General features: G+C 38.3%; 1 protein-coding gene across 2 annotated transcripts; it reads right to left on the reverse strand.

Annotated features, from left to right (window-relative positions):
• Positions 1 to 1,324: 1,324 nt before the first annotated feature.
• On the reverse strand, positions 1,325 to 3,242 carry LOC104662093 (heat shock transcription factor, Y-linked-like). Of its 2 annotated transcripts, XM_030926280.1 has the most exons (3): positions 2,981 to 3,173; positions 2,615 to 2,882; positions 1,331 to 2,142 (listed from the first exon to the last, which is right to left on the reverse strand). In XM_030926280.1, exons 1-3 carry the CDS (start codon positions 2,989 to 2,991, stop codon positions 1,450 to 1,452), a joined length of 972 nt encoding a protein of 323 aa, XP_030782140.1. In that variant the 5' UTR covers positions 2,992 to 3,173; the 3' UTR covers positions 1,331 to 1,449. The 2 variants fall into 2 exon arrangements, with proteins under 2 accessions (XP_030782139.1, XP_030782140.1); XM_030926279.1 differs by having other exon boundaries at positions 1,325 to 2,142; positions 2,615 to 3,242.
• Between the last annotated feature and the right edge of the window lie 23,811 nt (positions 3,243 to 27,053).

A 27,053-nucleotide genomic window follows, 5' to 3' on the forward strand; every position in this document is an offset into this window, starting at 1 on the left:
AGAAAGAAGAAAGAAAGAAGAAAGAAAGAAGAAAGAAGAAGAAAGAAGAAAGAAGAAAGAAAGAAGAAAGAAAGAAGAAAGAAAGAAAGGAGGAGGAGGAGGAGGAGGAGGAGGAAGGGAGGAGAATAAAAACGAGAAGACGAAGACGAAGACGAAGAAGAAGAAGGAGGAGGAGGAGGAGGAAGAAGAAGAAGAAGAATAAGAAGAAGGAGGAGGAGGAGGAGGAGGAGGAGGAGGAGGAGGAGAAGAAGAAGAAGAAGAAGAAGGAGAAGCAAGAAAATGTGCGTTAGAAAACATGAAAGGTGGACTCTAACAGGAGGTAATTAAAGACATAAACATGTTAGAATGCTTTAACGTAAGATCAAAAAGGTTAACTGTTCCTGCCAGCTGTGAAATTCCACCATGTGCTGACAATGATGCAATCCGAGAGCATAATATGATATAAAATTTATTTTTCGAGTGATGACCCAAATAATTGTGATCATGGTCACTGAACTCACTAGGTATGAACTGCAATGAAGAAAATCTTTGCCAACCAAAATTCAACTTTAAAATAACCGGTGAAATGTTCTTGAGAAAATGCTGAAGTATACAGCATGTGTTAACCTTTCTCTAAATTTTCAGACTGTCTGTATGTGTCTTTGTGTGTTTCTGTGAGCATTTATTCCCTTTGTGCCATCCAAATTCTTGCCCCTATTTTACTTATGCCAGATTAATTGAGAAGTCACTTATTCTTTTTCCTAACTCCAGTTACTTCTCTTCCCTTGCCTGCTGTCATTGTTTGGTATGTCCCTCCAATTTTCATGTTGAAATTCTGTGTCTATCGCGATAGTATTGACAGGCCGGACTTTTAAGGGATGCTTAGCCATATGGGTGCAACCTCATGACAGATAGTATTACCTGGAGAATAAGTTAGGTGTTGTGTGGGTGGACTTTGGGTCAAAGGATGAGTTTTACCCCGAATTTCTGTTCATTGCATGTCCTTCATCGTATGGGTCCATGCTGCCACGTTGTAACGTACAAAGAAGATCTCATCAGATGCAGCCCTTTGGACTTCCCTGCCTCCAGAACCATAAGCAAAATAAGTCTTTTGACAAATCACCTAGGCAGTGGTATTGTGTTGTTTCAACAGCAAATGAACCCAAAGACTATTGTTTCTTCCTCTTCAGAGAACTAAATTAGGGAACTTACAAAGACACATGAAAAATTTCCTTTCAAATGATCCATATATTTATTTGTAAGAAGTAGTACAATAGCCTGCCACTGAAACAAAACCCCATTTTACTCTTAACTATACTTTCATAAATAAAAAAAGCAAACATCAAAGTAAACATGCAATTTTATTGCTCAATAAGGTAATTGCAGAAATCTTTATTTATTTATTTATTTTGTCAATGTAAATGTTAGTCTCCATTGTCACGCATAATTTGGTGCAGTTTTAATGGAAGATCAGTTGTAACTAGTGTGATATTTGTCCAGTGGTGATGGTTGAGTAGCTGGCCTGGAAAGAGGGCTAGATGACATATCAGCTATCGTAGACATTTGCAACCACCGGTGGCCTGCTGGTAGCAGGTTAGGATGTGGAGCCTGATTGACTGATACTAAAGGATATCTCGTTGGAACAGCAGGTGATTCTACTATCAGCCGCAAAAAACTGTTTTGAAAGGGAGATATTATGTGGTATTGAGAAGTTGTGGTTGTAATAAAATTCACAATGCGGCCCCTTGCTTGCATGTATGTGCTGTGAGAGTGCATATGAATAGTGCTCAACTGATTTGAAATGGCACGTTGATCTGTTGCACTTTGTTCTGATGGTCCAATTGAGGTTGAACGTGAAGGAGGAGGGAAACCACTTATAATTGGGTGAGATGAACTAGCAATTATCTTTCCGACAGAAGATTCCCTTGTTAGAGACATATTTAAATTTGTAGAGGTTGAAAATAAGCTTTCTTCACTAACTTCAGCAGCTAAGGCAGGATTATGCTTCTCCATGTTAGCCCCTTCTCTAAAATGCCTCTGGTTGAAATCCTCATGGAATAAAGTAGGTGTAAGTGAAGCATTTTTAACATTAATTCTTCTTTTCACTCTTACTAAAAGTTGGGGACAGCCACGTTTGAAATTTGGATTATAATAGCACTTTAACTAAAACAAACAAACAAACAAAAAGGTAATTCAGTGCCATTTTAAACCAAGGGACAAGTGACAATATCAAATATAACACAATAAATTTCAGATTTCTGCTTCATCACACAAACTTAATGTCATCAAATAATTCATGAACATTGTTTACTATTTTTACGAATGTTCTTTTTGGAAAAAAGCACTCAAGTTGTTAAGCCCTCAGGGGAACACATGTTACATATTAATAGCAACATTTCATTAAGTGGCTTTGGTACATTTATTTGGAGTTCAGTGGTAAGATTCAAAATTGTTACCAACATTTCTTAAAACCCTGAAAGTTTAATGCTCAAGTTAAACTCAACTATATTTACCTTAATATTGTCCATAATTTTCAAAATCTTGTCATACTGCCTGTATTAACATTTTTACTGATGTACAAAGTAAAATTACTTATATACTCTATGCAAATTGGTAACTGAAATATGTTAATTACCTTGCTTAAGACACAGGATTCTTTCTCTTTGGCCAGAAAGGTGGGTAGAAAGGCAGATCTTTGAAAATTCGGTCGAATTTTACTAAATCCATAAAGGTTGAGCTGTCGAACAAAACTTTTGATACTGTCAGTTTGAAATATTCTGCAAGGATTCTTTCTTTCCAAAATTTCTTTCTTGAAGTGTTCTTCATAGATCACTATGCAAGTTCCATTCGCATCCCATGAAATAGACTTGAATTGGTCACTTTCAACTATTTTCCAAAGTTTCCTGGGAAAGGTCAGAGAAAAGAAATCATTATCTTTATCTGGCTCAGAGACACAAACTGTGTAACGTGGTCTTTTTAAGAAGAATCCTTGTGACAAAACCTGAAAAGCATTTTCTTCAATCGTTGACCTTAAGTCTGAGTCCCCAGGGAATGTGTGCTCACACAATGGAGACCTGGTGGAGGCTTCTGAAACAGTTAATTCATCTTTGGGAGAAAAATCTTGAGTTTCTGAAGAACCGTGTTCCATCTCAAATAAATATTTCTTTAGCCGCTGTTCCAACCTGCATGGGTTTTGAGATTGCAGCTTCAAATGCTATCAGGAGTTCTAGGCAGATAAAGTAATCTACACCATCACCATGGTTCCCAAGCTGAGTAGCAATGATATCACAAGAGGACTTTGGTCTCCTAGCAACCAACAAAAATCTGGCCCAAAATGTTTCCTTCCCAGCCTGAGAAATGTATCCAGCAAAAATAAAATCTAGATTGCTCACTTACTCCGTGTAAGATGCAAAAATCTCATCTCTGTAACAGCATATAAATAAATAAGAAAATAATGTCCTCAATCTCTGAAATAAATGTAATTTCTCCCTCACACACACACTCTTACTAGATTGGTGAGGGGAGCTTAAGGCCTGGTAATTGCAAAATGAAAAAGAAAAAGAAAAGAATTCAGAAGAATTTTGAAAATAAACATGCATACTTGCCATTCAAAAGTTTCAGCCTTCTGCTTTAGCACTGTTTCTCTTCCTCTTAGTAAAAACCATGGTTTTTACTTAAAGTTGCCTTTATCCATAAATTTCTTTCATTTACGTCTACACTGAAAATCATCAATTTTTAGCAAGAAAACTGATGAAAGCCAAACTGGTGTAAATGAATATACTGTCTCCTAAATTCCACAAATCAACAATGTCATCTTCAAGAAGGTACAACGTGGCTGGTTACTGTGGCTCACAACCATAATCTTAATACTTTGGGAGGCCAACACGGTCAGATCACCTGTGGTCAGAAAGTCGAGCCCAACCTGTTTAACACTGTAAAACCACATCACTAACAAAATGTAAAAATTAGCCCGGCAACATGGCAGGCACCTGTAGTTTCTGCTACTCAGGAGGCTCATGAACGAGAATCACTTGAACTTGAGAGGCAAAGGTTGTGGTGAGCTGATAATTACTATTATACTCCAGCCTCGGTGACAGAGAGAGAGGGACTCCATCTAAAAAATAATAGAAATAAAAATAAATAAAAATTAAAAAAAATCCAGGCTTGAATATTTTCAACTTGTTGGAAAACAAAGTTTCAAACTTATTCAACATGTTATAGATGCATACAAACTGGCTCTCCTAGTTACTATTAAACTGTATTTTCACATCTTTCTAACATCCCTCATGTAATATATACTAGTTAGTCCTTAAACACCTAGCAGTCCTTTATCTGAAAAAAAATAAAACATAAAAAAAAAATGGACAGGTTCCTGCCTTATTGCCTAGGCTGTAGCGCACTGGTGTGGTCTTGACTCACTGCAACCTCTGCCTCCCGGGCTCAAGGGATCCTCCTACATGAGTCTCCCAGTTAGCTGGGACCATAAGCACACACTACCGACTCCGGCTAACTCTTTTGTATTTTTCTGTAGAGATGGGGTTTTGTCATGCTGCCCAGACTGCTCTTGAACCTCTGCGTTCGGAGGCTATGCCCACCTTGGCTTCTCAGAGTGCTGTGACTAGAGGCATAAGTCAACACACCTGTTCCTATTAACTAAAAGTTGGTAAGATCTTCAAGAGGAACCACTGAACAATATGCACATTCAGCAACAAAACTTTAAAAGAATACAATCCCACAGTTTAGTGGTTGTGCTGTCTGAATGTTGCAGTCAGCAATGATGCACAGAGTAACTCAGAAAATTATTCAATTTCTTTAATTATTTTAATTTTGTTTTAGAGACAGTATCTTGCTATGTTGTTCAGACTTGCCTCAAATTATAGGCCTGAAGTGATCCACCCTTCTAAACTTCTAGATCACTAAGGTTACCGGTGTGAGCCACCATAGCTTCCTAATTTTTAAAATCCTTTGTAGAGATGTAGAAAATCTTTTTTCACTGTGTTTCAATATGTTTCTCTGTGGGTCATTCTGACTGACAGTTCGCAGGCTCATATGAACTTCTAAATGAATGGGCCATCCTTCCACTTATGTTTTCACAGAGAAAGCATTTACTAACGACCTAACGTATACCAAGCAGCATACTGGGAAATAGAGATACAAATGTAGACAGATATAGTCCCCATCTCTTAAGACTTCACAATTTATTCAGCGAGAGATAATCACAATAAGGTATGATAATTTCGTAACTGAGGTAAATAAAGACTGCATGCAGGAAAGAGACCCATATGATTCGCTCAGTGGGAGTCAGGGAAGATATTACCGGGGTGACAGTCCAGCTGTGTCTTGAAAGAAAGTGTGGTTTCTTCAGGATGAGAAATGGATTGACTTCAGATACTCACAGTTAAATAAACCGGAGTCCAGTCAGTCACCTATCTTGAAAATGAAATTATTAGTCTAAACACAATCCAAACATCTCAAAGATCTGTGCTTCCCTTATTCATTTTGATAGCTGGAGCAAGCCCAATTCCCAGGAACCCTATACAAAATGGTAGAAGGTGTGACCTTAGCATTAAACAACTAAGTCTCATTGAGAAGTCCCAAGCAAGACTGGATGCTAGGGTGAAGTCTTGCTACTTTTACCATCTGGCAGCAGCAGTTATCAGTGTAGGCCAAAAATACAGCTGTAAATTCAGTGTAGTCCAAGACATACCCTTAGAAACAGAATATTATTTCTTTAAAAATAAAATAGACTCAATCCCACTTGCCAATATAGACTCCCAGCCACTCTTCATCCTGACTTTCTCTTGTCCAGTTACTTCCCGGATGACCAGATCAAATGGCCACATGAATGAGCTTTGCCACCCTGGTACCTCCTTTACCCTACAGACCTTGAACTTTGCTCATTTCCATGGCCCCAGCCAAGCCGGCGCAGTGTATTGGGTTTCCAGTCTCCACCTGAAACATAATCCTGCAATTCTGTACTTTTGGATAATCCTTAAAATTCCACCTGCCACATTCTCTGGATCTAGTCCTTGATCCCTAAGACTGCTATTCAACTGCTATTCCCCCTGGGTTAGCAGCCACTTACCCTCTCCTCTGCTTCCCTTCACTCTGCAAGAGAAGCCCAGAGTCTTCAGTTAAATAGGCTGCCATTCTCACATCTAATATGGTAGGCTATCCAAAGCTCCAGTCCTTAAATACCTCCATCTTTCCACCCTAATTGAAAGGGGCACAAAAGACAGATGCTTACAGTTCATCCTGAGAACTACCAAAACATAAAAATAAAAAACAAACTCACTTACAAGCACGTGGTTTGGTCTCACTTTATTTCAGGCTCCCTCAACTACAGCTGGGCCCTCGATATAGGTGATCAGTGCAAAGCAACACTGATCGCCCATATAAGGTGGAGCTTATTTAGGGTGTGTTTCTCATAATCCCATCTTGACTGTTCACCTCCGACATTCTTCTTTGTGCACTTTTCCCACAGGAAGTGAATCTGTGTATACATTTCAAGGCCCACCCTTCTTTAACTTTGTACTCTTGACCCCAGTTCCTATTGCTCTTCTGAGGCCTTGTTATCTCAATTATATCATCTCATTCCTGGAACGTGAGCCAACCTACCAATAACTGCAGGAAATTGTTACATAGCAAAATATTTGTAAATGACACCTCTTGGTGGTTTTGAAGTCTCTCAAGTATATGCTTTTCCCAAAACGGTGATGGCTTCAGACTCTGATTGACAAGCCTTCTCAAAACATTTCCAGAACACAGCTAATTTATTCTCATACTTTCTTTTGGCTTTCACTTTAATTTTTGCAATCTCAACACGTTTACAAAACTATAACTGCAAATTGATCACACACACACACACACACACACACACAAATCTATTGTACTATAAGAAGAGTAACAAACACTCTGCACATCTAGAATCAGCATTAATTCTCTGTCCAAATATATTACATTCATCCTCAGTTTTATCTCACTCACTGTATTTGTGGAACTCACTCAAAAGACATGAACAAATGTCAACAGAAATAAAAATAATGTGCACAACAGTAAAGTATTCCATTCTTTATTATAATTTAAAATTCCTAGATTCTTTTTATTTTGTATACCTAAGATTAAGACTTTAGAAGACTGTTGGAGAAACCAGCCCCACACCACCCAGAGGGTACTCTGAGTCCGGCGGGATCAAAGGAGTAAGAAAGACAGAGAATAATTGTTTAAAAGATGGGTCTAGGGGACCGGAGGGTGGGAGGCTTGCTCAGGGCCCAGAGTTCTTGGGCTCCACCCAATTCCTTGCTGTATAAGCTCTTTTAACTTTGGACAGATAGGTGGGGTAGGAAGCGATGAGGGAAAGGACTAATCAGTGAAGGAGAACTCTTGAGTCATTCAATAAGATTGATAGCAGTGGCAGTTTCTGTGAATTTTCTTGAGCAAAGGCGTGTCTCTAAACTGCTTACGATCTTGAACTTATTGGGACTGAAACAGGTGGGAGTGCGTTTCAGGAGGAGCCAAGATATTTGATCGTATTCCACTGCTTCAAGGCAGTGTTATTTCCATCAACAACCTGTGCAATGACACTGAGTGTTTATGCTCTCAGAGCATAAATACATAAAGGCAATAAACATTATGTCATGTATACATATACACACATTTATTATATATAACCTATATATTAACATTATATATATATATATATATATATATATGTTAATAAACGCCATTGATATTAAGGCTTGTTCATGGTGTCTGGGTACTATCTCAAGGAACCATCTGCATCTGTCAACTAAAAACCAAGAGCATAAACAAACATAAACAAAATAAAATTTGCAATTTTTGATACACCTATGATTTTAATAAACTTTAAAGGAATGGTATTAGAACGGCCATCAGTGGTTCCAGCAAGAATGAGATAAGCCTGAGATGTCCCCAAAACTTGTATTTTTGTTGTTGTTTAGCAATATCTAGTGTTAAATTATCTTGTTTTCCTTGTAGATGAGGTCTAATCATCTCCCAATGATAATCAGTAGGTCTGTAAGTGCTAGGAGTAATACAAAAATCAGAAGTATTCCAATCACATTGCATTTGAATTCTGTGCTCCAAGCTCCTACCCCTCCAAACTGTCCATCCAAATTAGTGTCTGATGGAGGTCATTAATTTTATTTGCCAATTTTTTATCTATTTGGCTTTGGGAATTCCAAAATTTACAAGAATTTTTCTGCAAACTATCCACAAAGACCCATTTGAATAGCAGAGTGCAAAGCAGCACCAGCAGCAGCAGCAGGAGCTGTGACACCTATAAGACCCATAACCACATCTATTAAAGTAAATATGAATCTCTTTGATTTATTAATTATTCCTTTTAGTACTTCAGTGATAAAATTTATGGAGCGAGAAGCCTCCTGAGGTCTGTTGAGGGAAATGAGTATCCAAATTCCTTCTCAGGTCCTAACCAGTAAAAATGTTATTATCTTTATTTAATGCAGGTAAAAAGATGACTGTTAAGGCATGTTACGGTGTGACAGTCAGGTAGGATATTAGTTCTCCCCACTGCCAACATAAAAGGAGGTTTAACACAACTCTGCGATGGGACCATCTGATTATAGGTCATGGCTACAACAAATGAAAGTGTTTCACTGTGGGTCTCCCTTTTATATTCTCCTTTCCAAATCCAAATTGGGATTTGAGCCATAATTAACTTCCACAATTCTGGATGTTGTGGTCTTATAATTGGATTAATCATTTCTGGGCTTGGAGGAGACATACCATTCTCTTCCCACTTAATACGACAATTTGTTTCAATTCTTCTATGTAATTTTGGTGCATTATCTGCATAGTTGTTTACAAAAGGAGTCCCTCCACAGTCTTCTTGCTGTCCAGTGCAATTCACTGCAAAGTGTCCCCTAGGGATCCAATCAATGATGATTTTATAGGAATTCTTTCCAGTACAGCAGTGCTGTTTGCAATACGATCTTTCCAGGTTAGCACGTCTAGTTTTTCAGACGTTTAATGAGCTGCGTAGGGCAGGGCTTCTATGAGGTTGAAATTTATTACTCTAAAAATGTGTCAAAACATAGCTGTGCTCAAGGTATTTAATAGTGTTGAAAGTTTAAAATGTTCCTCCACTGATTGCATGAATAGAGGTTTGTTATCCATTATGTGTAGGGACATAAACCATCCAACTTTGTTTTCATAATGTAATCATCCTACCGGCAGCCCCAGGCCAATGGGAGGAAAGTGATAACCAATGGAAACATTCATTAATGTTCCTGCCTCCTCTGGATGAGTGGGACCTTGGTTATCTGTTGGTCCAGGCATCCAGATCCTATCAATAATATAAACTCCCACCAGGGGTTCTAATTATGTAACCGGCCTAATCAGTGGTGGGAATGGAATGCAGGCCCAGTAAGGGTAACTTTGATCTGACGCTCCCTTAATAGGTCTAATTGCTGCCTGACATTCTCTATTAGTATTTTCATAAGCAAGCAGCTGAGCAATCAGTTTCCTGGCATGAGAATCCCAAATAGCCTTTTGGGTCACGTCTTGCAAAGCAGTGATCAAATCTGGATAAGGCTCCCTTGGAACCTGTGGAACTGAGTTAAAAGAAGGTTATGTAGCACCAGGATAGTGAGTTGTTTCCCGGGCTCTTAGGCATATAATTCTGAGCTGATCAACAGCCTCATCACCTATTACCATCTGTTGATTTCCAGTGCTCAATACGTGTCTGATTCCAAGCAATTGATCAGATGTGATATTAATGGCAGGTTGGGCTTGAGCTTTTCTGTGTGCCCGATTTGTTAATTCATCCATCCACCAGGTTTTTAATTGGAGAAACGCAGAGGGGAAAAGGGTGGATCAGGCTAATAACTCCCAATCCATAGGTACTAAATGGCAGTTATAAAGCACAAGTTGTAACAAGGAATGAACATAAGGAGAATTTGTCCCATATTGTGCAATTGCTTGCTTTAAGTCTTTTAACTTTTTAATAAGAAATGGCTCCTAGTGTGCTTGAGCATGTTCTCCAGGCTCCTTAGCAAAATAATTAGCGGAAACTGTCAAGTATCCAAATCCCCTATTACTCCTGCGTGGCGAACAGATGCCTGGATTGTCTCTGCACCATAATTTGTATTTGGACTGGCTCGCAGCATTCCTTTACCATAATTAACAGGTGTATTGCAGGATCTGGCCAGCAGTCCGCGAGGCAATGGGGATCTTTCTTTGTTCCCAGGTGGATTGGCAGATCAAGAAATAATGGACAGACAAAAGATAGTGAAAGCTGGGTCCGGGGTATCACCACCTTCTGATCCTGTGATGCTGCCAGTGCACTGGGTACGCCAGCATTTATTTTTAAGTTTAGTGAGGGCAGGGGTAGGATAGTGAGGGATTTAGGATCATTTGATTATGAGGAGAGATGGTCACACGGGAATGAAGTAATTCTTTAACATAACATCAGTATGCAGAAGTACAGTATACAGAGACAAGAATTTAAAATACAGTGTGTGCATCAGCAATTTCTAATGCTGCCTTAAAACCATTAGAAATCACAGTCTTTCCATAACCCATGTCTTTTGATCTGACTCTCCCTTAATAGGTCTAATTGCTGCCTGACATTCTGTATCAGCATTTTCATTTTGTAAGCAAGCAGCTGAACAGTCACTTTACAGGGATGAGAATCTCAAATAGCCGTTTGAGCTGTATCTTGCAAATGGGCGATAAAATCCGGAGAATCTCCCTTGGAAGCTGTGGAACTGAGTTAAGAGAAGGCTGAGTAGTACCTATGTCTTCTACACTTAGGTTATATCTAGCCATGGCAAGAGGAGGGCATTTATAGCCCTATCTTATCCATATGAACCGGAGCCCCTCATGCATCCTTTCGTAGGCTCTCCACAAGGGCCGCATTCCATTGCCAGAGCTATGAACGTCTGCTTTTCTGGGAGAGGAATCTCGGTGATGTGAAACCTCCCTGCGGCACGTCCGTTCATAGGCTCTCTGCAGGGGGAAGCACGTCACGCACTCTTGGCTCATTGTGGTAACCCAACCTGGCATTCTCTTTACACAATCCTGCATGCAATTTTGTATTTACAATAATCAGGAGCCTGTCATCTTTTACTCCACTGCAATAGTTTCATGGGCTCTTCCTCCATCTCCTTCTTTTCTCTGATTTAAATGAACCATAGCAATCATAGCTTGGCATTGATCACGATTGGATTGAACAATATTTTTTTTTCCAATTTTACACATGAACAATAAAACAATAGCATACATTTTACACAGAACAAAATTAATGACAGTGGATCCTCCCAAGGATTTTACACATTGAATATGGTTGAGATTAGGTAACCCCTCAGAAATACCATCTAAAACTTCAGCAACAGGTGAAGCAGTTAAGTGTGCCTGAGACACCTCAAATGTCTGTTCTTTTAGCTTTCTTATTGTCTAAATATAAATTATCTTCACTTCCTTGAAAATGGCGTTTTACTGATTCCCTATTGTGAACACACTCATTATATTGGAACGGAAGTATACAAAAATTAGAAGCATTCCACACACATTGCGTTTGTAATCTATGTTCTAGACCCATAATTCTATTTCCCATCTGTGTAACAGTTTGTCTTAGGTCATTAACTTGATGGGCCAATTTTTGATCAATGTCTGACTGAAAATTCCCCATCGAAGTGGAATTATTTTGCCATTTATCATCAAAATGAACAGTTTGAATAGATTGACGTAATTCAACTCCAGCAGTAGCAGCATTTGCAGTAACAGCAGGCACAGTAACAGCAATGAAGCCCATTATTACTGAAATCAAAGGGAAAATAAATCACTTATTCCTTTTAAGAATTCTCTGTAGGATATTATTAACAACATGGATAGAAGGGGAAGATTCCCAAGGACTATGTAAGACTGCAGGGAGCCAAATACCTTCGCTTCACTGGCTCTATTAGAATACTGTAATATTGATTAAAGGATGACTATCAAGTATGCAAGGTAACAATTATTATGTTTGTTTTTGTACTAATATGCATCGTTCATGCTAGTAGCATATATGGTGGTTTAACACAACTTTTAAGTGCTACAGTTTTGTTGGACTCCGTAGTAAATATGTTTTAGGATGTTACTCTTTTTTGTGAAGGTGGGTAATAGCTTGTACGAGAGGGGTGGGGGGACATTAGCAATGGGAGGGAGTATAATTCCTCATCACCTTTACTATCCCATCTTTGAATTGACATTTTGTTGATTGCCGTACTGATATTTTTGGCTGTGTGGAAATAGTACTGTAAATCAATCTGTTGTTTTTGTATTCGAGCTGACAAGGTGGATTCACTTGTAACACTTTCTCCATCCGAAACTCTCATACCAGTCACAGCTATGGTTAATGTCCATAAGTCTGAATGTTCAGGGCCTAAGTGGGGTGCCACAAGCCTTGACTTCGGAGGGGCAACCCCTGCCCCTTTCCACTTAAAAGGAAAAAAAGGAGTTAAATCTATGATATAACAAGGGTGTGTTGTCACTGCTTTCTTGGTAAGTAATATGATAGAGAAAATGTGGACAATCTCTGTGACCTTGAGAGCAATCATTAGTCATATGACCTTTAGGAGCCCAAGAAACAATGGTGTATTGAGAAGAATGAAATAACGCAGTTCCTTCTGAACTAACGCAATCCTTCCATATTAATTTGCCAGCATTTGAAGACAGGTTGAAAGGACACGCAGGTCCTAAATGCTTACATTGCGATGTATGAATATAATCAGCGATCTCTATTTTGATCTGCCTTAGGGGTTTTAATGAGAGCCCTGATACCAAGTGTCCTAAAGGAGGGACAGAGTGACCAGATGGTAGTGTGACTGCCCACGTTTGAACATCTAATGAGAGACATCCATTAGTTGGTCCTAGCCACAAAGGTGGATACCTAAAACCTAAAGTGATACTGAAAGGGGTTCCTTCTGAAAGACTGGGCAGTACAACGATCATCTACAGAACCAGGTATCCAAATAGTATCATTAACATAGACCTCGAAAGGAGCGTCCATCCATGTCATGGCTCTAATAAGATAAGGAAAAGGAGTAGAGGCCCAATATGTATAGTTTTTAATAATCTGTGGAGTGACAGAGGGTAGAAGGATCAGTGTCATCAGGAGGAGGCAGAGGTTGAGCTGGATCTGGGTAGCTGGAGACAAGTTGTTCAGGATGATTGACTGGATGGTCTATTGTAAAGGAGTTAGCATGTGTTGTTTTGTTTTTGTTTTCGTTTTTGTTTGGTTTCCACTTTGATGGTTGCACTTGTTAGTTGTTTTCTGCTGTGGCATTTCCTCAGGAAATTTCTCTGTCTTGTTTTTGCATGCATCTTCAGGACACAATTTCAGGTGTCTAGTAGGAATCCAAATAGGAGATGGATGTTCACCGGGGGAAACACAAGCATAGCCTCTTCCCCACCTTAAAACCGAAACTTTTGACCATCTATTAGACTGAACATTTTCCCACCATACTTCCCTTCCTTGGTTTACCATGGGACAGTTAGCAGAGAAATGTTTTTGGCAGCAATAGCAGAGCTAGGTTTAGGAATATCAAGAGAATTTAACAGGAACAAAGTCAAGTTTAGTTGTTTGTGATGGGTAGACAACTCCTTATACCCCTCTTTTTGTTTAACAAATTGTAATTGTAAAGTTCTGTTACTCCTTTCTACAATAGCTTGGCCTTGTGGGTTATAAGGAATATGAGTAATATGTTTAATATGCCACTGATTCAGACCACTTTTAAAAGCTTTAATGCAATAGACTGGACCATTGCCTCTTTTGGGCTCACTAGGAATTCCCATAACCACAAAATATGAAAACATATGTTTTTTAATGTGAGAAGTGGCTTCTCTAGTTTGACAGGTAGCCCAGATGAAATTGGGAAAGGTGTCACTTGTGACACACATATAAGCTAATTTTCCAAAAGAAAGAATATGAGTAACATCCATTTTCCAGATAAAATTAGGAGAAAGGCCTCAGGGATTAACTCCAGGAGGTTGTGTGGGTAAGACAAGAACCTGCCATTGAGAACAGTGTTGTACAATTTGTTTGGCTTGTTTCCAGTTTAGAGAATATTTATGTTTAAGACCTCAGGCATTAGTATGAGTGAGTTGGTAACATTGTTCTGCATCTCTAATGGCTAGATAAACTAGCGTATCAACTGTATGATTACCACTAGATAAAGATCCAGGCAAATTAGTATGAGAATGAATGTGAGTAATGAAAAAAGGGTGGCTTTGGTTTCTGACAGTTTTTTGTAACAAAGAGAACAAGGAAAACAGATTAGTGTCACCAGTATTGTGATGGCAGCTGTTTCTGCGGCCTTAGTGGCATGGACTACATAAGTTGAGTCAGAGACACTATAAAGAGGCTGATCAAAATCTCATAATGCAGAGATAACAGCAAACAACATGGCTTTTTGAGCAGAAGTGTATGGAGTAGAAATTATTTCATCTTTTGGTCCTATATACCCTGGATTTCTATTACTGGATCCACCAGTAAAAATGGTAATGGTTGCCTCTGGTCGTGATGGATGAGTAAGTTTTGGTAGAATTCAGGAAGCATTTCACAGAAATTGAAAGAATTTTGACTTAGGCAAATGATTATCAATAGTGCCAGTGAAGTCAGGGAGATTCGTCTGCCAGCATAAAGTTGAAGAAAAGACATTTTTAACTTTTTTCTTCTTCTTCTTCTTTTGACAAAGTGACCACAATGATGTTTGGATCAAAGCCAGACATTTTAATGATACATTGACGTCCCAACCCAATTAAAGTGGCCATTTGATCAAGATATATTGAAGGAGTTTTAGAGGCTGAATTAGGAAGTAATATCCATTCGATCAGAGAATCATTTTGTACCATAAGTCCCATAGGAGAGCGGATGGAAGGAAAAACTAAAAATTGTAAAGGCAAATTTTGGTCAATATGAGAAACTTGGACCTCTCTCACTCTTTGTTCTACAAAAGACAACTCTTGCTTTGCTGATTCAGATAGAGTGCAAGAACATTTTATATCTGTGTCTCCTGATAATGTAGCAAACAGATGAGATAATGCATAAGTAGGGAATTCTAGGTTTGGTCTGAGATAATGGATGTCACCTAGTAACTTTTGAAAATCATTTAAGGTGCTTCAATTGTCAGTATGAAGTGAGGCTTTGGGGGGCCTAATGGAGCAAGTTTCTAGCTGCATTCCTAAGTACAGAAAAGGAGTGGCTTGTGGAATTTTATCAGGAGCAATGTGGAGTTCTGCATTGGCAACAGCTAATTTTGAAGGGGTAAAACATTGAATTTATTCATCTTTACTAGGAGCAGCAATCAGTATGTCATCTATATAAGTAAGAATGTGATTATTTTTAAAATTCTGTCAGATGTAACACAGTACTGACAAACAACTGACAAACAGTAGGACTGTTAATCATCCTTGAGGTGAAACTTTCCATTGATATCTAGCTGTGGGAGCTGAATTGTTAAAGGAAGGTATAGTGAAAGCAAATTTTTCACACTCTCACTTGTCTCAAGGAATATGAAAAAAACAGACTTTAAGGTCAATGATTATAATGACCACTCCTTAGAAATCATGGAGGAGGAGGGCATAGTGGCTTGTAACACCCCATAGGTTTAATAGCTGAATTAACAGCTCTTAAGTCTGTTCCAATCCTCCATTTTTCCTGACTTTTTTTCATTTAGCAAACACAGATGAGTTCTATGGAGTCAAGGAGAACTGAATAGTGTTTGTGTGTAGTAAATCATTAACAATTTCAATGAAAGCCTCCAATTTGTGTTTGAAAAGTGGCAACTGCTCTACCCAAGCAGGTGACTCACACATCCATTGAGTAGGGGCAGAGGAAGAGAAGGAGAGTGAGGGTGCTGAGATGCTGACAGGGGGAAGCAGGATTCCAAGCCTCTGAAAGAAGGGACCCTGGAGCGTCAAAAGAAACAGTGGGCTTAGAAGAGGAGAGAGGTCCAAAAGGATGAGAGGAATGAGAAACGGACCATTCTGATGAATGCCACACATCCTCCTCTGGCAGAGAGGTCATTGGCTTAGCAGAGGAAGGGGTAACATATACAGGTTCTGAGATAGGAGGCAGAGAGAGGGGATCATCACCACATTCCTCCTGTTGTGGAGAAAACAAGGAGAGATTAAATTCCTCTTCATGATTAGAAGGAGGACTAGTAGGTGGCCAGGTACCTGGGGTAAAGGCTGCAGCTCACCATCCATCTTAACTTGTGTTAGTTGAAGAGGATCACTAAACTGAAAAGGAAGTAAAGCAACACGAATAAGAGCCCAGCCAGTTCCAACAGGAATAGGAAGTAAAATACCACCTTTCATGAGTTGCCAGAGAGTGGGGCCAACCCTTTCGCTACCTAACAGGTTCATAGAACTTTTGTCAGGGAACAAAGGACAATGGTTTTCAATAGTCTGAAATAAGATAATAAGTTTATTGGAATCAGCCTCGATTCCACCATGTTTCAGAAGAAGTTTAATAAAAGACAGATAAGCTTGGTGTTTAGACTGTGACTGTCCCATAGTAACCCTGGAATAATACCGGCCAACAAACCCAAAAAGTGGATAGAGTTGGAAAACGTGTACCCAGAGACCTTACCATGAAGAATGAAAACTAGTCGTCATGAACCTGCACCCCGAGTGCACTGAGCTGAAGAACAGAGAAGGCCAGGCTGGGCACCAGATAGTGCGGGATCTAGCCAGCAGCACACAATGCAGTGGGACTCTTTCTGTGTTCCCAGGCAGATCAGCAGGTTGATAAATAATAGTCACACACAAGATAGTGAAAGCTGGGTCTAAGGGGGTCACCACCTTCTGGTCCTACAATGCAATCCATACGCTGGATATAGCAGCATTTATTATTAAATTAGTGAGGGCAGGGACAGGTCAGTGGAAACTGTTAAAGTGTATGAATGTGATAAGTTTCTGCTATAATAATTATATGAATAATTGTTACACAATAAGCAAAGTAAAAAGTGGTGAAAAAGTTAGAGAAATATGTATCAAAATGAATTCCAGACCAAGCACAGTGGCTCACAGCTGTAATCTCAGCACTCTGAGAGGCCGAGGTGGACAGATATCCTGGGGTTAGAATTGGGACCAAGCCTGGCAAACATCATGAAACCCCATCTCTAGTAAAAATACAAAATTTAGCCAGGCTTGATGGTGTATGCCTGTAATCACAGCTACTTCAGAGGCTGAAGGAGGATATTTGCTTGAACCCAGAAGGCAGTCGTTACAGTGAACCAAGATCATGCCTTAGAACTCCAGCCAGGGTGACAGAACCAGACCCTGTCTCTAAAAAATAAATAAGTAAATATATTCCTAATGTTGATAAATTACATTTGGATGCCTATGAAGAAATCCAGCATATCTAACACAAGATCAGGAAACCAAACTCTGCATTTTCTCACCCTAAGTTGGAGCTGAAAAATAACACAAGAAAACCAGGAAGGAAACATCACACACGGGGGTCTGTTTGGGTCTGTGGGGCTAGGGTAGGGATAACCTTAGGTGAAATACATAATGTAGGTGAGAAGTTGATGGGTGCAGTAAACCACAATGGCAAGTGTATACCTTTGTAACAAGCCTGCATATTCTGCCTATGTATCCCAGAACTGAAAGTATAAAAACAAAAAGGTTTTCTTTCAAATATTGTTCTAAGACCCATTGCAGTGGCTCATTCCTGGAACCCTAGCACTTTGGGAGGCCAAGGCAAGGGGATCACTTGAGGTCAGGAGCTTAAGACTAACCTAGGCAACATGGTGAAACAGTGACTCCACTAATAATACAAAAATTAGCTAGGTCTTGGGGTGGGTGCCTGTGATCCCGGACTACCAGTAGGGGAAAGAGGCCAAAAACAGTTATAGTAGGCAGCACTTTAAAAATGGATCACCTGAAAAGCTATAAGAAAGGCTTTAGAATACAAAATTAATAAATTAGAAAATAAAAAATACACTGGAAAACAGGTAACCAAAATTATAAACAAACCCAAGGCAAGAATGACTCCTATAAAAAATAAAAGAGAAAAAAGGGGAAATATTGATGTTATCAGACATGAGAAAGGAAAAATAAATAATTATATCAAGAGGAGATGATATGCTATTAGGTTAAAAATAAATAATCTATATTAAATTGTATATTAATATTTTATTTTATAACAAAGAAAAAAATTATTCATATTGTCCCATCATATAATTGTACATTTATAAGATATCTAAAAATATATAAATTCTTAAAAGTGATTAACTCTAGGAGAATACAAGATTACAAAGGATTTTGTGTATTCAAATGTTTACAAAGTCCAAGTATTAATTACACATATCAAAAATGTATTCCATCTTCAGAGAAGAATAAAAGTATTTAAAAGCCTGCTTTTACTAATACCATATTTACTAGTTTCCATTTAGAAATGCAGTACTTAATACTGATTTGCTTCTGTAAAAGCACCAGATCAACAACAAAAAACGAAATGAAATGTAACATGATATTAACGTGCATGCACCTGCTTTAAAAAGGCTTTGGGTTGTTTTCTTTGGTTTTAAACAGATAGTATAGAAAAGATGTGTTATCCAAGATGGAGAAGTTTAAGGAACTCCGCAGTATTTCAATAAAATATTTGAAAGAAAGGGAATATATGACAAAAATAGATGTGAAAGCTGTAAATTTAAACCACAATTGAGGTCAAAGTTGAATAATGTTGTATTCGAATTTGAGGAGGGGAGTACAGAAAAATAAATCAATTCTCATTCACCTTCAAAAAAAAATGGATATTAAGCCACCACATTCTTAAAAACAAAAAATTCTTTAAGGAATCAAGGGTAGGTATCACAACTCAAACCTGTGAACCCATCAATTTGAGAGGTTGAGACAGGTGGATCACTTGAGCTCAGGAGTTCAATAACATCCTGACCAATACAGTAAAACCCCGTCTCTGCCACAAATACAAAATGTTAGCCAGGTGTTGGGGAGTGCTCCTGTAGTCAAACTACTCCTCAGGAGGCTGAAGCAGAATTGTTGAAGCCAGGAAGCAGAAGTTGCAGTGAGGCAAGATGACGCCACTGCACTCCATCTTGGGTGACAGAGAGAGACTCCATTTCCAAACAAAAACAAAACAAAAGAAAACAAAATTATTGTGCTAAGTTTCTTGTGTCCTTAAAACTTTGAAACAGAAAACTTTGGAATAATTACAGACAAAATACAGAAAATAAAAACATATGAACAACACTGAAAGTGAAATCTAACATAAACTGTTGAGTCTGAGTGATAATGTCACATCAGGTTAGGGTTGTCCATTATAGAACATGTACCACTTTGATGCAAGATGTTGACAGTGGGGGAGGTTGTGCATGTTTAGGAGCAGCGGGTTGTATGTGAATGCCCTGCACTTCTCACTCAGCTTTGCTGTTAACTCATAATTGCTCTAAAAAAAAAAGTCTACTAAACACACTCACACACCCACATACACACACATATCACCAAAGGGAATGTTTGCTGCGATTGGCTTTAAAATAATAAAGTGACACTAATGTTCACAGTAATAGTGAAGAAATTAAAAGAATTAAAAATGTACTAAAAATAAAAAGAATGTTTTTTTAATTTTTGAGAACATTACATAATTTTTTAAATTACATATTTCTCACATATAATTACAAAGAAGAGAAACATCTGAAAAGACTAGGGCAAAACAAACAAACAAACAAAAAAGAGTACAATTTAGAGAACTGGGTTTACTCTCCTGCACTGTCACCTAAAAAGTGCTTGATTCACCGCTCCAGATTCTGGTTCCTCGTCTCTAACACACAGAACATCTACAGTGTGCCTATCACAGTGCCTACCTTACAGCAGACATTCAGCAGATTGCCCCAGTCTTATTAGACAACACAAAAGAGAGATAGGTCAATTTTAGATGTGAAACATTTAGAGATTCTATATCGCAATTTTACAAAAGATTAAATCAGAGGCCAACAAATTAATTTCAAATGTAGTACCCACTTGTTATATAACAAATATATTATGTGCAGTGCAATATGAATTAAAAGAGGAAGGAGAAATAGACATTGTCAATAAACACTTAGGTATAATTCAGCACTTTACAGTCAGCTGAGGAAGACACTGTTAAGAAATAATTCAAAAACAGACAAGGAAAGACTCTATCCTTTCTTTTGCTAAGGCACTTTCTAGGAAAAAAAAATGTAGAAGTGAATAGTCGTAGCCACATCTTTGTAAGTGATGGGCCACCAAGGAGTTAGAGCCACTTAGTAAGAGGGAGTTCCTTTCCACTGATATAAACTGAGGATACAGTTCTCCGTTCAATACAGGGCTCATCAACACATGAATCAGCTGGTTTTGAAGTTGTGTCTAGCAAATAAAGAAGAGAAAAGAAAGACAGACAGGGGGATGAAGTTTCAGCAGGATTATCTCAATAGAAATACTGACAGATATGCTACATTCACTGGAAACCTGCCTTTTATTTTCATAACCCTTCCAGATCCAAGAGAGAAGCAACACAATGGGTTCTAGACAAAGCTGTCTTTCCCCAGCTTCCAAGTGAAACTGGTGGTTAGACTGACCCACTTTCAGACTCATAATTTTGATTTCCTAGAAGCCCATTTCAGCAGCTTATAACTGAGATATGAAGCATAGAAAAACATTCTGCCAGTTTGTCGCACCTCTGAGGATTGTTAGAGAAAATAACCAAAATGTTAAACAACAAGGAACTGCTACATATATTACAACAATATCCGAATATAAGCCTGTTGAAAGCAAAAATGAGGATTACAAGAAATCTTTAAGGAAGCAAGGTAATGCTCAAACCATATCACTGAAATTAAAAATGATATGTACACAGTATATATCTACATGTTTTAAATGTAAAATATGCTTTTGAAATGCATATTGCAATGAAAACAGGTGGCACTAAACCTACACCTGGCTGTTAATCCAAATACAAAGTATACTAACAGATATTTGCTGGACAAATTAAATATTCAGACATTTCAATACATTTAAGGATAAAATTGTTCAATGCCAAAACTATTACCAAATAGTACAGTGATATTTTCTATGTGATGTTTAGGAACCTGTTAGCCAGATTTAGAAAACAATCCTTACCCTATTAAAAGGTTTTCATTATATCAATGCTTCCTACTTTTATCTTAATGTCACTTCAATTAATTATTTGAACATGCCCCTTTCAGTTCACTCAAACTCACATTTTCTCAATCTTTTTAACACTTTTTTTTTTTTTTTTTTTTTTTTTTTTTTTTTTTTTTTTTTTTTTTTCCTGAGACAAGGTCTCATGCTCTCCCTTAGGAAAGAGTACAGTGGTGGCATATGAGCTACCTGCCGTCTTGACCCCAACTGGCCTCAGGTGATTGCCATCAGCCTCCAGACTAGCTGGGAATACAGGCACATACCACCACAGCCAGCTAAGTTTTGTATTTCTTTGTACAGATGTGTTTCTTATTTCCCCCTGTTACCTAGGCTGGTCTCAAACTCCTGGGCTCAAGCAGCTGTCTGCCTCAGCCCTCCAAACTGCTGCTATTACAGGCATGAGTCACTATGCCTGGCTCAATCTTTTCAACTTAGTCGCCAAATCTCTCAGTGCCTCAGAATGCCTTTCCTTACGGATTATATCTTTCATCTTTTCCAGAATACAAAACTTCCTTTCTTATCAACTGGTGTTTCAAGAGGCATATCATAGTCCCTTGCACTTGTAAAAACTTATATTTATAGCACACATACTTCAGGTAGAAGTCTGCGGTCTACAGATCCTTGTTACAGTGTCTCTCTTTTCTAGGTAAGTGATGTGAGGTCAAACTGGTGTTAACATTCCCCCACAGATGCCTCCTGGAAATTTCTACGGCAATCTCATCATGTCGTTTTTCTTCTCACCACTCTGTATTGTCCTTAACGTACTGCCAACCTCTGTGAAATCTTCTAGGTGTCTGCTGGTGCTATCTGGTCCAGTCCAAGGCAAGTACAGCTTACTCCACCAGACACTCAGGGTCCCTTGAGCTGAATGTGCCATACTTTCAGATAAAGAGAACATTGTCTTTATGATTTCATGTTAGAGATTTGGTAGTTTTCTTATGAAAATATATTGGATTCTACAAGAACTATGATTGTTAGATAATTTCTTTATTCCAGAAGCCACATATCTTCACTAGTGTGTGGTAAACAGTGCCAAGCTTACTGGCATCTTCCTCTACAATGTCAGGTTTCAGTTAGAAAGCAAAACAAAGGAAGAATTCTATACTTCCTGTTCTTCATTTTTGACTCTCAATATTGAATGCTAAAAATATATACAATTTTACACTTAATTAGGAGTCATGTATTGAAGAACACGCCTGAGAGGTTATATTTTGTAATTGTTGGCCACCATGATAATACAGTCATTAAAATGAAGTTTTTTTTCCAGCTGTGAAGGTAGAATCCAAAGTGCATGTGACACCTTAAATTTTGTAAGAACTTTCATGCCATTAAAGCGATATGATATAATGTGATTTCAGAACTGAAAAATATGGATAGATGTGGTAAATGAAATCCACCATAATTAAATGAGGCTTGTTCAGGAATCCCAGAGATGGATAGAAGCCAGCTGGGGAATATCCTTGGACTTGTTCATCCTTCAATTCAGCACAGACTATTATGACCTCTGGCATTCCTATGATATTCAGTTGTCTATGTCACCCACCAAGAATTGCTGCTGCTTAGGATTCTAAACATATAGTTCACCTGTAGCACGTTGCTGCCTTGAAATGCCACCCGTGGAAGTCCAGGCAGTTTTAATGAATCATGTTTTTCATCGGGACCTACTGGGTTAGAACAACAACAACAAAAAAAGACCCTCAGTTACCTTCAGCAGCACTTCCTGACTGGGTTGTGCATGCATTCTTCCCTCCCTAGTGACACCTTGGCAATGGACAGGAAGCTCAAAAGCCATACCAGGGGTGATGACACTTGCCTTTCTCATCAAGAATGGTTCAAAAACCAAGTTGGGCTCGAGAACATGCTGCCATTCAGAGTAAACGGAACTTTGGAGTTTTCACCAGAGGAGAGCCCAGCAATTCCAATTTATGTTTATCATAAATTGAGGGCTTGTTTGCTTTGTTTCTCTCAATGCCCCAGCTGGGCTTTGATGCCCTTTAAGGAGTTAATAGTTTAAGTTAATTGTAATCTATAATGTTCACCGTGTGATACTTTTCAGCTTTGCAGGTCTTGTCACCAAAATATGATAGGATAATCTGCCAAGTGTTGCTGTGACATTATTTTTTCATAGGTTGAGAACACTTCTCATTGAAAATTGTTTTGAGTACTTGTAGCAGTATTGCTTTCTGGGAGGCAGTTACTTATATACAATTTCTGGGCATTCCACTGGCCTTGTGGTGGGCAAAGGAGCACACTTAAAAATACATTGCTGCATAATTTGATTTCAGTTCTTTCTCCTGCCACCTCTCATCTTGTTACAGCATTTTCACAATTTGCTCCTAATCCTGTAGGATTGATCATCATTGTAAAGGAAAACACTGCTGTGAGCCAGAAGGAAAATCATGCACTCCTCTAAGGGTTCACTTAGCTTTTTCATGGCAACATGAGTGAAGTGAAACATGATTTAACTGGGCAGGAGATTTCAATGCCACAAGCCACCCTCATCCACCCTGGGAATGGGAACAGCCTCCTCAGCAAGAAGGCTTCCTGTGGCTGTTGTAACTCAATACCAGAAACAGAGGGGCTTTGAACAGAAGAAATTTATTGTCTTACTTCTGAGGGCCATTGTCTGAAATCAAGGTGTCAGTGGGGCCATGTTCCTTATGCATGCACCAAAATCAGGATCTGTTCAGCCTCTCTCCCAGCTTCTGGAAGTTCCTTGGTTTCTGGCAACATAATTCCAGTCTTCTTGTGTCATTTTTCTTCTTGTGTGCATCTTCAAATTCTCCCTTTATCTAAATATACCAGTGGTTGGATTAGAGGCCCACCCTATGGCAATATAAACTCAATAACCCCATCTACAGTGACCCTCTTTCCAAACAAGGTCACATGCTGAGGTACTGTCACTTAGAACTTCAACAACAACAACAACAACAACAACAACAACAACAACAACAAATTTCAGAGGACACATTTCAACCCATATTGAAGTGTCCTTCAAAATATCTTATTTCAATATTACGTTGGAGGAAGATTGCATTCCAAGTGGTGAATTCCTTCTTCATGTGATAGTCAGACAGTCCCACCTTCTGTTCACTTTAGCCACTTCAGCAAGGAAAAGGACACTCCTAGCTCTGACAGAACTGTGACCTGTGGTTGACACACAACTCCTTACAGCTGGGGCTGAGCATCATCGCTAGCTACTCCCAAGACCCACTTCCATGTAAGCTCCATGTAGCGGAAAGAGATCTCTTGTAGCCAGTACAAGTGCCATTTCAATGGTCTCTACTGCTTATATGGTGCTACTTTTCGAAAGCCCAGCTTTCTCAGCTTTCTCTTAGATGTTGAGGACTGCTGTGAGTAGCACCTTTTCTTCACAGGATATATATTCATACACACATTTTGTTTATTAATTGGCTGTTTCTATTCTTTGAGATTTAGATTACAAATTTCAAAATAAAATAGAATGTGAAAAGAGATCTCTTACATTATTCTAGAAAGCAGCAACAGATGAAAAGCCAACTTTCTTCCCCCCACAAAGAAAACACCTATACAACTACAGAATGGAATGCCGGAATTCTTTATGCCATACAAAAATGTTAATCTATTGTTTTTCACACTGTCATCTAGTACAACAATCGTGATCTGAACAAGTTCATAGCTCATGTCGCTCTTGACCTCATAGATGAGAACATGTGGCTGCTGAACAACATGTACTTGAAACTGTGGACAAGTTCAATGAGCAGTTTGTGTCAGCATTCAACACTGCAGACCATATCCTTACATGTTTAGTATAGATAAATAAAGTTTGGGTTCACAAACTAGAAGAACATGGAACATAGATGCCATTCTCTGAGTCTGCAGACTTTGCAGTCAGGTATAAGTGTAAAAGTTTCCATTTACGGGGCTGCATTTCTGTTTTTGGAGGAGGGGACATATTATAAGACAGTTAATTATAAAACTAAGTTTCATACACACAAAAAAGTCTATCTGAATCATATCAGGAGTTATTTTACTTTATTGTATAGTGATTTTCTCACTTTAAAAGTTTATGTGCTCTTTACGATAAAACTAAGCTCATTTTAAACCCAGTTTTGTATTCAATACTTCCATGATGAATATACTGCATGTTTCTAACTTGAAGGCTGTTGCATCAAGGAACTTTTATTACTCTACACTACACCGCAAGGCCAGTGGAGTGCACAGGGATTATATATCAGTAATTGCTTCCCAGAAAGCAATACAGCTACAAGTACTCGAAACAAGTTTTAACGAGTAGTGTTCTCAACATATGAGAAAATAATGTTGAAGCAACACCTGGCAGGTAATCCTGACTATCACATTTTGGTGACAAGACCTGAATGTGTATCCTTTTCAAGGCCTATCGTTCTTTATTTGCACACTTGGCTACAGTCCCTACTGCTCTTCTGGGGCCTTGTGCCATCAATTGTAACATCTGATTTCTGGGATCTTGGGTCAATCCAGTAATAACTGTAGGAAATAGCCACCCAGGAAAATACTTGTAAATGACACCTCTTGGAGCTTCTGATTTCTCTTAAGGATACTCTTTTTCTGAAAAATGAGGGCTTCAGATTCTTCTTGATCAGCTGTCTCAAAATCACTTCAGAGCACAGCTAATTCCTTCTCATACTCTCTTAAAACTTTCCCAAAACACTTCAACTGCAAATTGATTTAGAAAAATAAGAGTTCCAGTCATTATACTATAAGAACAGTAACAGAGTCTCTCTCCACACCTGGGCTCCACAATAACCATCTGTCCAAATAAATTTTATTGTTTTCATCTACAGTTTTATATCATTTACTGTATTTGTAGAACTCAATCAAAAGGCATGAACAAATCTCATCGGAAAAATATTGCTATGCACTACAGTAAAGTATCCCAGTTTTTATTAAATGTTCCAGGTACTTTTTAAATATACCTAAGATTAAATCTTTAAATGACAAACAAAAACATGACTCTTGTTATCTGTAACAAGATAAAGATTACCTTTTGACACATTTCTGCCAGAAGTTGCTTTTCAATTTCTCCCTTATATTCATTTAGTTTTATTTCTAAAGACTCAAAGTTTCTATACTTAGGATAAGTATCTGCCAACTGATCATCATCAATATGTAGAAAGTTGTCAGCTATTAAAAAGTAACAGGTCACATTAGAACACAGAAGCATCAGGAGGTACATAAGAGGCCAGACTTCTCATTCAAAAGTAAAGAGTATACTTAGGGGAAAGCATAGGTGTCTCCAATTTACTTTCAAATACAAAAAAAAAAAAAAAAAAAAAAAAAAAAAAACACTGTAAGATAGATGAATATGTGGACAGATTAAAATGATGAAGCATATATAACATAGATGTTTCAGTGAAATATCGGTGGTAGGTATCCAAACGCTGACTAGAATTCTTTCAACTTTCCTATATGTTGAAAATGCTCAGGCATTTACCACCATCCACCATGCCCAGCTAATGTATTTATTTATTAATTTATTAATTTACTTATTCGTTTATTTATTTTTTGGAGAGACAGAGTCTTCTGCATGTTGCCCGCCCAGGCTGATCTCAAACTCGTGGCCTCAAGTGATCCTCCTGTCTAGGTCTTCCAAAGTGCTGAGATCACAAGAATGAGTCACTTTGTTTGGTTATAGTTTTTAAGAATAAATCTGAAAAATATCCTTCCCAAGCATGTTACAAACCCTGGAAGGAATAAGGAGAAATATTTATCAATCTCACTACATAAACATTAAAAGTTTACATATGGCATAAAATAAAGAAAAATAATACACTGGAAAACATAGTTGCAATAATATGGAGGCATAACCAGGACTAAAATGATGACATTTTAATATTGTTAAGCAGCTCTTGCAAATCAGTTAAAACAAAAGAGAACAA

This window comes from Rhinopithecus roxellana, chromosome 22 (genome assembly GCF_007565055.1).
Source record: "Rhinopithecus roxellana isolate Shanxi Qingling chromosome 22, ASM756505v1, whole genome shotgun sequence".
Lineage (NCBI taxonomy): Eukaryota > Metazoa > Chordata > Mammalia > Primates > Cercopithecidae > Rhinopithecus > Rhinopithecus roxellana.

Coding starts and splice junctions, on each gene's coding strand:
- LOC104662093 (XM_030926279.1), bottom strand. CDS start 3,127: ATGGAACACGGTTCTTCAGAAACTCAAGATTTTTCTCCCAAAGATGAA. Junction 2,143..2,614: donor AATCCTGTGTCTTAAGCAAG/GTAATTAACATA, acceptor TGTTTGTTTTAG/TTAAAGTGCTATTATAATCC.